At 32.9% G+C, this 10784-nt stretch overlaps 2 protein-coding genes across 3 annotated transcripts in view; one reads left to right on the top strand and one right to left on the bottom strand.

Annotated features, from left to right (window-relative positions):
* The window catches only part of Lmpt (four and a half LIM domains protein limpet), a 92753-nt gene that overhangs the window by 21020 nt on the left and 60949 nt on the right, over window positions 1–10784 (top strand). The gene's annotated exons all lie outside the window — the stretch shown is intronic.
* Window positions 3335–9393, bottom strand: LOC121132666 (nose resistant to fluoxetine protein 6). The gene is made up of 3 exons (XM_040728092.2): window positions 6702–9393; window positions 6083–6646; window positions 3335–4875 (listed from the first exon to the last, which is right to left on the bottom strand). Exons 1-3 carry the CDS (start codon window positions 7598–7600, stop codon window positions 4359–4361), a joined length of 1980 nt encoding a protein of 659 aa, XP_040584026.1. The 5' UTR covers window positions 7601–9393; the 3' UTR covers window positions 3335–4358.

Raw genomic sequence — 10784 nt, 5'->3', positions numbered from 1 at the left:
AACTAATACATTTAAAGGGATTTTTTTTTTTCCGTGGGTAAACCCGGACGCCTTATCAGTTTTTTTATTTTAAATTAAAATATCAAAACAAATATTAGGAGAAAGATTTCCTGCCAAATCTCTTAAGGAAAATACACAAGTTATTATTATTGTTATTCGTGAAGGAAAAAGAAAATTAAGTTGAAGAAGCATTTTTATGAAATGCTTCCTTGTGTATTATTTTTACGCTTCAAACACGGACGTTGGTCAGCATTCATCTTGATAATATTAACTCCTACATCCTCACGGATATCACGCTCCTCTTCCAGGTAACAACTAAGTTTAAGAGTACTTACATTCTCCTCAGTTCTCACACACCTTTGAATTCCTCATAGGAATAACCAGAAATTGCTTGTGTGAGGTGTTGACGACGAGATGATGGGGGAATTCAATTTAAAACCAAGTGCTTCACTAATGTCTCCTTAAAATCTGTCCCGTCCTTGGAGATTTCATTCATGAGGTCCCATGCCTTCGATTCCATTCCAAAAACAGAGATATTGTCCTTGTTTGATATGAGGTTTATAAACTCGTTAGTAAGCTGTTTCTTAGAACGTACATACAGTCTTGTTAAAAGTATTTTTAAGTCCAAGTAAGGTTGGCGTCGCTTCAAGCACTTATTTAAAGAATAATCCGGGACTTTTTTATCATAAGTTCTCCAGAATTGCACTCAGCACATTATTAAATTTAATAATTTCCTGAGTTGTTTTAGCCAACTCAAATTGAGCTTCAATACGAAGGAAGTATCTTGTCGGTCCTTAGGAGGTAAAAGATGGCAGTTTAACTGACAAGTGACTAAGTTCACCCACTTCACAGTCTTTAAGAATACTATCCACCGTCATAATTAGTTTAGTTGGGGTCATCATTTTAGTGTCTTCACGACACCTCGAAAAGAAACTCACTTGTGAACATACTGAGTGCTAATTTATTACTGACTCTAAGACTTAAAGCATAAAGAACATAAAAAATAGAAAAGAAGAATACATTAGAAACAAAAGAAAATCCCGTTACTGATATTAATGTAAGGTACTTATCTTGCAATCACTACATATATTTGTCACAGTAGAGATTGAAATCCAGTAAAATCGTTGATTCTCCTAGTAGAGATCATGATTGTAATCTGTCATAGGAATTCTACAAGTAGAGATTACAATCCTATTCTCTCCTAAGACAAATTACAATTTTACTGAGGGAGATAGTAGCATTGAAAGAGGTTGCGATATTTTCGAAGTCCAACCCTTTATTTTACTGTGTCCGGTAATTTCATTCCTAGCTAATTCATCCCTTGTTTTTTCATTCCTAGTAATTTCCTTCCCTATAAAATTCATTCCCGTATATTTATTTCCCACATTGGAGAGGGATATTTAGTGACGTCATACGGTTTATGTTTTTGCACTAGTTAATAGTTTTTGTGTAGGGGTTAGAGAGAGGGCCTGGCAGTGAGCAGTCGGTACTGGAGATGAGTGATGATTAGTGATGGATATGAATGAGTTATGGTGTTTATGGATTGTTGGGATTTTAGTAGTTTACTAAACAAGTCAGAACGTCGTTCTCTCTAGACCTAGGTACAGGGAGAGGAGAATCATGATTAATATGGGATATACCATGAAATTGCATATTTAATGTATTGATTAATAGTTAATGTTATAATATAATATAGATGTGTAAATAAGATAATAATCAGTCGTCATCATTATTGAACAAACAAAATAGAAGAGCGAACCTTGGAGGAAGAAAGTGTCTTAAAAATAAATCAAAAAATTAAAATACTTATAAAATCTCTACCTCATCTTGAAGAAAATATAGAATATAAAGAATTTATAAATTGAAAGGCTTTATGGGAGAATTATGTGTTAGCTCTTGGATTTGGGGATCAGAATTAAATAAAGAAAAAGGCAGTTTTTAAGTCATTGTGTTGTCCGGAAATGCTGGATAAGATAGAGCATGGATGGAGAAAAATTCTTTACATTAAATCATGGATCTTATTGAAAATTACCCTAAGAAGCAAATTAATGTAGCATTAAAACGGTCAAGTTAGTGTGAAAGAGGCAGAGTGAAGATAAGAACTTTAATTAATTTTACACGGATTTATGCTGCCAAGCAAAAAATGCTGGATTAAGGGGGATGACATTTGAAGACTGGATATCAACACTAATTATAATTGGAATAAATAGTGAAGAAACGAACAAATACATCTTGTCTAAATCACCTGAATGGTTACTTTTAGAAGTTATACCCATTTGCCGGAGCGAAGAAAAGTGTAAAGTTCGATATCTGGTTAAAACTAATCATAAAAAGGAGCAGATAAGAGAAACTCAAAGATAGAAATGACGTCATAATATTTCTTTAATAGTGAGTAGGGATGGAATCCCGATTCGTGGATTTATATTATATCTTAAGAACTAGAAGTAAATCCCGTCATGAATCTTCATATTGTTCATCATCCATCACTATTCACTCGTACTCCTTCTCATCCATCGACAATCATCAATTTCATCATTCACTTTTCTCTTCTCTTCCTCTTTTCACAATTCAAATCCATGTACACAATAAACAAGTTTGCTGGGGCCCCACACTCCCTTCTCCAGGATCTCTTACTCTCCCCTACTTCAAGTTCAGCTCTGGAATGAATCCTACAACAATCATCATCATTCATAGGATCATGTTAGGACTCGTAAATATTTCTAGAATATATCATTCATCCTCTTTACATCAAATCCCAACTGTTCAAACTTCAATACGTAGGTTTCTCAGCATTTTGAAGGAGACACGGAATACTACTACTGTGGTCTGTTGCGAAGAACTACATTCATATGCAACAGTCCATTGTTCATCAAGAAGCTATGAATAGGATTGTTCTAGAGTAATAGAACTAGATCATGATGGGGACCTTGTCCATGAAAGTCTGCACTCTTCTCTGAATAACATATATAATATCAAATATATCTAAATATTTCATTAGCTTATCCTAAATTATAGATTGTGCTGTGCTCACTTTGACCCTTCCCTTGTACTTTCCCTCATTGTGCCTCAGGAAACAACTTGGATCTTTGTAGCAATTAACCATCTTCCTATCACTTGGAGGATTTTGTATCCTAACGAATGGAAGTAAAAAATGGTTTCAAGACCCTTCTGAAATAAAACATCATTTTTAGTGGTTGATAAATACAAGAAGAAAAAAATTGTAACTTATTAGATATAACTATTTTTTATATATATAATATACATTTAAAAAATCATTGATTACTACATTATGGTATTCATTTGTATCAACTGCATTTAATTCAATGTCGTATTAAGGAATACCGACTCGCTTTACTTTTATTGGGCTCATTTCAACATTCCTTATATCCTATCACTTTCATATCGTATAAATAATGATATAACATCTTTAACTTGTCCTCTAGTTGAACCAATTTCAATGTAAGCTTTCATTCAAGTTAATTGATGATTTTTACTTAAGCAAACCTGCACAACCAGTCAGTCGGGATGTATTTTTGGAAATGATATGGGATTTATGATGCTGAGGAAAGCGGCTGTAGAATAATTTTTTCAATCAATAGTTAAAGTAGACTCAAGTGGACTGCTACCTGAATGTACGAAATATGAATAATCTGTATCTAGGATTGAGTTCTGTTGTTGAATCAGTTTTTTTAAAGATTCAGTTTTTTTGGTGAATAATTTATTTTGTTAAAACAGTTCAGTTACTGGGTAGGTGACTGGAGTTGTTTTTGATAGCAAATAAAAGCTCACTCAAAGTTACAAGCTAGTAGTGCAATACACAAATATATGCTTCTCCTAGTAGTGATAATGATCGTAATCATAGGACAGATTACAATCACAATTTTTAATAGCAAAAACAACGATTCTACTGGATTTCAATCTCTACTGTGACATAAATATGTATTTATTACGGAATTACTTCACTAAACCAAAAATTGACACTGTATCTTGTTGAAACTCTCGATGTGTCTGCTTCATTTCCTGTAATCAGTGTTGATTGGTTAAATTTAAAATAGCATTTGTTAAGCTGAAAGCAATTTTTATGAAGAATTGGCTATATATAAATTGCCCTTTTTTGTTTCTTTTCAGAAGAAAGGTTGGGCGGAAGATACAATACAAGTAACCACGTGATAGATTCCATTTTTAAAGAGAATGCAGCAAATTCATCGTCCTCCATGATAAATATGATCACTAAGAAATAATTTTACAATATTTTAAAGCAAATCCCTGAAATTGTATAGACCCATTTTTTTTATATTAAATTTATTTTTTAGTTTAAACATAACGTAATTTTCAATATAGCTTCAAATAAATAACATTTATAATGCTCTAACTTTTTTTTTTGTTGCAAAAATCTTTGATATTAAATACTTTTCCAACTTGGCAAACGGCACTTCAAAAAATATATAGAGTAATGCAGCAAAAATTGTGCTGACGTTTAAAATCCCCAAAGTTAAAATCAATAGAGACATTGGAGAATATCGAGTGGAAAAAGTCATATTGTCAAAAATAAGATCTGTGACGACCATATGCGTTAGATATATAAGGAAAGTTAGTTTAGACCAGGGCTTGAAGAAGTTCCATGATAAAAACTCATTTATTATGCCTCCATATCCATTCTCGCAGGCAAAAATTACCCATCCCACAGCTAGGCCCCATCCTAATCTATGAAGAGATCCATAGACAATTCTTACTGGTAGTGGTATACTTAAATAGCTGTTATCCAGAAAGTGTTCGTTTAAATGAAGCTCATATATGCAAGAATAACCAACTGCAATTGCAAGAATCCATCCTATTGCAACTCCATATTTCGGAATCCGGCAGGAACTCTTCGTTCTGAAACAGAAAAAAATACACTATTATAAATGTCACACGTAGTAACACAAAAGAGGTTTTAGAATGTTTTTGTTTTTTTGAATTTTTTGTTTTTGTTTCCAATCGCAGTATTGAAAACAAAACAAAATCGGAAAAAAAAGAACCAAAAATTGAGTAACTTTTCATGTATTTGCTTTAGACCTTTTATAAGTTTCTACAGGAATATTATCAGACTTGAAAAAAAGTCATTTGATTTCTTGTCAAACAAAGAGAGCCTGTTCCCTTCAGAATTGAGTGAAGCCAAGAACATGTGTCCTTTTTTCGCATCAATACTTAGCAAGAAAGCATGAAAAATTGATATCCTCTCAACAAATGCCTTACACAGACACGTACAAATGTCTTAGAGGTATTATGTCAGTAAGAGGCAGCAGGCTCAGATAAAAGATACAGCCATAAGAGGGGAATATGCCTGGAAACATAATTATGTGTGTTCTAAAAACATATAAAACTATAACTCGAGTGGCTCCGCTTATCGTGAAACACTCTTGGTGTGAATTAAAGACTCTAAACTATTCTGTACTTAATTTACTTTTGTTATGTTGAGAGTATAGGGCCCTTATCATTTTTTTTCTGTCTTTTCCTTTTTGATTGTAAACATCATAAAAATGTGGAGCTCATGTAGAGTTAATCCAGATATGGATTTACCCTTATGCTCCACAATCCCAATTCCCTCCTCAAATGTGCATTTTATAAATGCTAAATTAAGCATTAAAATTTTTTACATTTTGGGCATTCGCAAATTCATCACTTGGCTAATCCACTAAATAGCAAAAGTTATTAGCAGAACGCCCACCTCGGTTCTGTACATATACCACTTTTAGAATTTTTATTCAATTTGGTTTTACAGAGTGCTAAATGAAAAAATACATATTTAGAAAATTATAATCGAGATTTTTGGTTCCCAAGATTTCAAATTCCCTTTCAAAATAATATATTTTTGTAAATACTGGGATGCACATCAAATTTCTAACATCTTAATCTTTTGTAACGTTTGCCTGATTCCCACTAATAGGCTTAACTTCAAAGTAAATATTTATGAATTGGTACGTTTAGTTGAAAAATATTTAGTACATCATTATACTTTTCAAAGATTACAAAAGCATCAATTTTTTCCCATGGTTCAATAATATTTTGTTCGAAACACAAAAACACATTTTCGATTCCTTACTTGAAAAGTATGTATCCTAAAAATATTCCAACCATATAAGGCTGGATTCGCATCCATGGCTGAGTATAGTTCTGATCAAAAAAATCATCATCTGAGCCGAATATGGTTGCTGCCCAAACATCTCGTTTAATATAATGGATTAATGCAAGAAGCCCAGTTGAACCCAGGATGATGATTGCACCTATGGTATATCCTATTCTTTCCCATCTGTAGAGAGGGTATAATATGAGGGGAGTAATGAGAAACATTTGCATGTCACAATTCAAGTACCATCCTTGTCCAATGCAATGGAAATCTTGACTTACAAGATTTTCGATGTATAAAAGATTTTCCCAGGAGTGTTTTTGACAGGCATCTACAGACTCTTGAATTATTTTGTTTGTTGGTCCTAAATGTCGAAGCACTGAGGCAAACATGAAAACAATGATGGCATAAACTAATGTAATTCGTACATAGCGATGAAAATAGTAAAGAAACCAATTGATGGTTCCATTATTTCGTTCGAGCTCTTTGATCGTGAGATAGGACACTAGAAGTCCACTCAAAAGGAAGAAAGTATCAACACTAGAAATGTCAATTTTTGTTAGAGATTAGGTTAAATAAATGCTTCAGATTTTACCTATTGAATGCGTTAAAAACCGTTTGACCAAAATATTCTCCTAATATATCCTTATACGCAGTAAAAATATCTTCGATTCTTTGTCCTGATGCCGAAAAGGAATGTCCAATTAAAACCCATGTAATTGACAAGAATCTCATACCATCCAACGAATTTAGTCTTTTTTTATTATTGACTGTTTTTTGGGGCATGCTGAAAAGATCCTTTGTACTGGAAATGATTGAAAATAGTTGAAGAAATTGAAAAATTTCACGATCAAATTCTATTTTTAAAAGACTAGAGTACAGTTCACATATTGTTCCAGCAAGGACAAAAACCAAAATAAATACTATAAGAGTTGTAAACGCAATTTCTAGTGCCTCAAACTCGAGAGAATGCTCATGATAGTCATCAATAATGATTTTTACATTAAATCCAGTAAAGGTTTGAAGTCCGATGCTTATATCTTTTGGACTGCAAGCCTGAGGTAGACAGAAACCATGCTGATAATTTCCTATTTCCATCAAAAAAGTTGCTATGCCATTTGCCGATATTTTTCCTGCAAACTCTACAAGATAATATCTCCCGTTTTCTTTGTCATTTTGACGGCTATGGATTCGGCTACAGGCCTTTCGATCTCCAAAGTTATTTGAATTTCCTGAAAAGATACCGCTCGGGATTTTAGCTGTAGCATCCATCATACGGATGGCCCATACTTTTCCAAGGGATTGTCCGAGGTTCTTAGTTGCTTTGCGACATTTGAGAGATATTTCATGATTTTCAGTGAGGAAGTTATATTTTTGATCCCTTGCTAGTTTCGAATAAAGAATATATTGTAGATTTCTTGATGAATTATAGTATGCCTTGAGAGGAGGAACCAAGAGAAATAAGAAAAGGCAGAGATGAACAATAATCTTCATGTTCTAACCTTTATCAATACTATTTAACTAATAACGACTTAGAAAAACTATTTTTTCCTGTATCTACGATAAGAAATAATCAAATATTTTTCTTATTGGTGTTTTATTGATAAAGCAAATATTGGATTTAAAGGCATGGGATACTGTATTAAATATACTATAAAAATTAGGAAATGCCAGGTGTATTTGTAACAGCATTACTAGAATATGCTCCTGTACATCATCTAAAGCTGTAATTTGTGCGTTAAGAAATGTTTCAATACTTATTATTTTGTCACGGTCTTTGGACATATCTTATGCAACGATTTTTTGTTAAACAAAAGATTCGCTTATGTGCATCATCTTCAATTAATTTGCAGGAAGTTTTAAGAAAAAAACCACATACACTTTCTGTGTCCATTGTTTTCTCCTTAATGGCTGGTCCACTTTTACAATGTTAGTAATATAGTACATCATCTTTCTATAGCTGAAGGCCAACTGCTGTGAGGGTAACTGCGTGTGCCGCTCTCTCGCCTAGTTCCAAAAGTTATACGCCAATAGCAAGGCTGTATTCTGGTCCCAAAAGATATGGCTCCTTCCTCACCAGAACTTGCTTGACTTTGTGGGGCACATTGTAAAGGGATCCCAACAAAACTCCACACCCAAATGTGGACTCAATGATGACCTTCATAGTGGCCAACTACTGGAAACACTTTTACAGGTTATCTTAAGAGATAAAGATTACATTAATGATGTACAGTAAGTACAAGAAATACAGTGTATTTCTTGAATGATCATAATGAAGGTCGTTTGAAAAAAGCACATGTATTTGCTGTGTCTTGGAACATACATACAAATGGATTCAAAGTCTGCTGAACCTTATTTGGTGTATACTGTTTTACAGTTCCTTGCTCTTCCACTGATATTAATGTCCATCTTAGGTCTTGTTCAATTTGATAGTCTATCAATCCAATGCTCCTGTCAAATTGTGCGAAAGGACGTAACTGCAATATAAACCAGCAATTTAATTTGTTTGACTTAAAAAACATTTTTCATTCTTAATATGATTATAATTTGCTTAAAAAACCAATACGAACATATTATTAGTAAATAGTATACATAATTTCCCTAGCACAAATATATGCAGTGTATATTGTTGTACTATTTTTTTTATCAGTATCCTGAACGTTGATTGTTTGAATGGAATGAGGTTTCATTAAGTTGTGAATAATTCACATCAATTATTGAATATTAATTCCATAGTTGGTAGGAATTGTCTAATTACAGCTGATTTATTGTTTTTTTAATGTTCATCATCATCACGGACGTGGCATGCATTGTGGTGGTTAAGTAGCTGGCGGATTCATCCAGAAATACATCGGGGAATGTCAATACCCGGTCATTTTGCCGTTTAAATACCAGATCCACCGTGAAAGTCTTCTCATCTGAAAATACTACAATGTGGGCTGGACTTCGTTTCCTCGCGTTCAAGAGTTTTTTGCCCCTCTCAAGCCTCTTGTTATATTCAAAGGATATGCGTTGCAACAAATGTAATATCAGCAGTTATCCTATAAGTTACACTCAATCTTATCAAAGTTAGTGAGGCCATTTCGCAGGACCAAATGTTCGTTGCAGTTATGATTAATAGGGTAATATTGAGTATATGTCTACTGTGTATCGATAAATAGGATTCTATTAATTTTTGGGTTAACGTTTAACCCAAATTAACTAACTACTTCAATAAAAAGATGTTCATTAACGCAGGGTTAAAATGATAAAAAAGTTTGTAAATTGTGATTTACTCCAAAAAAATAAAAAAATACTCAGTCAACTGATAACAATATCCATTTGTCAATATTTCAAATAGTCACAGCTCCAAGAAATTATACTTCATTCAATGTTCTTATCTTAATCTATTTATCTCTTTTCAATTCTGTATATATTGTATGACCCTCTTTTTCACAAATAAAAACATTTATAGTTTTAAAGTGTATCAAGAGGTGAAATAACTTTTTATGACAGAGTTTGTTTGATTAAGAATTGCACAACATTTTTTTTAAATTCTATGAAAGGCGGATCCCCAAAACTAACAGTTATAAAGTTGTACAGCTAAAGTTTAAAAGAATTTGGTTGTACATAATGACAAACAAAATATTGTATAAAACGTTTTCCTAATTATTTGATTCCGACGTTTGATATTTGGTGAGTATTCTACTATTATAAAATATTATAAAAAATAACAAATATTCCTTTTAATCAAGTAAACTAATTGTCGAATTAAAAATAGTAATAAGTTTAATGAAATTATGAAGGAGTTGTGTTAAATAATATTTATGGTATATCAAAAAAATTATTCGATTCCTTACTTGAAAAGTATATATCCCAAAAATATTCAGAACGGATAAGGTTGGACTCGCATCTATGGCTGAGTATAGTTTCCTTTAAAAAAATCAAGGTCTGACCCAAACATAGTCGCTCCCCATAAGTCACGTTTAATGTAGTGGAATGATGCAAGAAGCCCAGTTGAGCCCAGGATGATGATCGCACCTATGAGATATCCTATTTTTTCCCATCTGTAGAGAGGGTACAATATGAGGGGAGTAATGAGGAACATTTGCATGTCACAATTCAAGTACCATCCTTGTCCTATGCAACGGAAATTTTGACTTACAAGATTTTCGATGTATAAAAGGTTTTCCCAGGAATTTTCTCGACAAGAATCAACAGTCATTTGAATGATTTTGTTTGTTGATCCTAAATGTCGAAGCACTGAGGCAAACATGAAAACAATGATGTCATAAACTTATGTAATTCGCACATAGCGATGAAAATAGTAAAGAAACCAATTGATGTTTCCGTTATTTCGTTCGAGCTCTTTAATTGTGAGATAGGACACAAGAAGTCCACTCAAAAGAAAGAAAGTATCAACACTTGAAATTTAGAAACTATTGTTAGAGCTGTAGCGGAATAATATTTACAGTATATAGAAGTTACCTATTGAATGAGTTATAAACCGTTTGACCGAAATATTCTCCTAATATATCCCTATACGCGGTTAGGGTATCCTCCATTCTTTGCCCTGAGGCTGAGAAGGAATGCGCTATTAGAGCCCATGTAATTCCCAAGATTTTCACATCATCCAATAAATTCAGTTCTTTTAATGCCTGTTTTTTGTCATGGAAATGACTCAAAAGAACAAAAACAT

This window comes from Lepeophtheirus salmonis, chromosome 2, assembly GCF_016086655.4.
Source record: "Lepeophtheirus salmonis chromosome 2, UVic_Lsal_1.4, whole genome shotgun sequence".
In the NCBI taxonomy this organism is placed as follows: domain Eukaryota; kingdom Metazoa; phylum Arthropoda; class Copepoda; order Siphonostomatoida; family Caligidae; genus Lepeophtheirus; species Lepeophtheirus salmonis.
Note: the sequence above shows the minus strand (reverse complement) of the source record. Positions and strands in the feature narration are given on the sequence as shown.

Bases quoted from the DNA above. Each gene is read 5' to 3' on its own strand.
- LOC121132666 (XM_040728092.2), bottom strand. From the start codon at position 7,600: ATGAAGATTATTGTTCATCTCTGCCTTTTCTTATTTCTCTTGGTTCCT. The intron at 6,647-6,701 runs GTAAAATCTGAA...TGACATTTCTAG, and splicing joins GTTTTTAACGCATTCAATAG to TGTTGATACTTTCTTCCTTT. The intron at 4,876-6,082 runs GTAAGGAATCGA...TTTCTGTTTCAG, and splicing joins TTAGGATACATACTTTTCAA to AACGAAGAGTTCCTGCCGGA.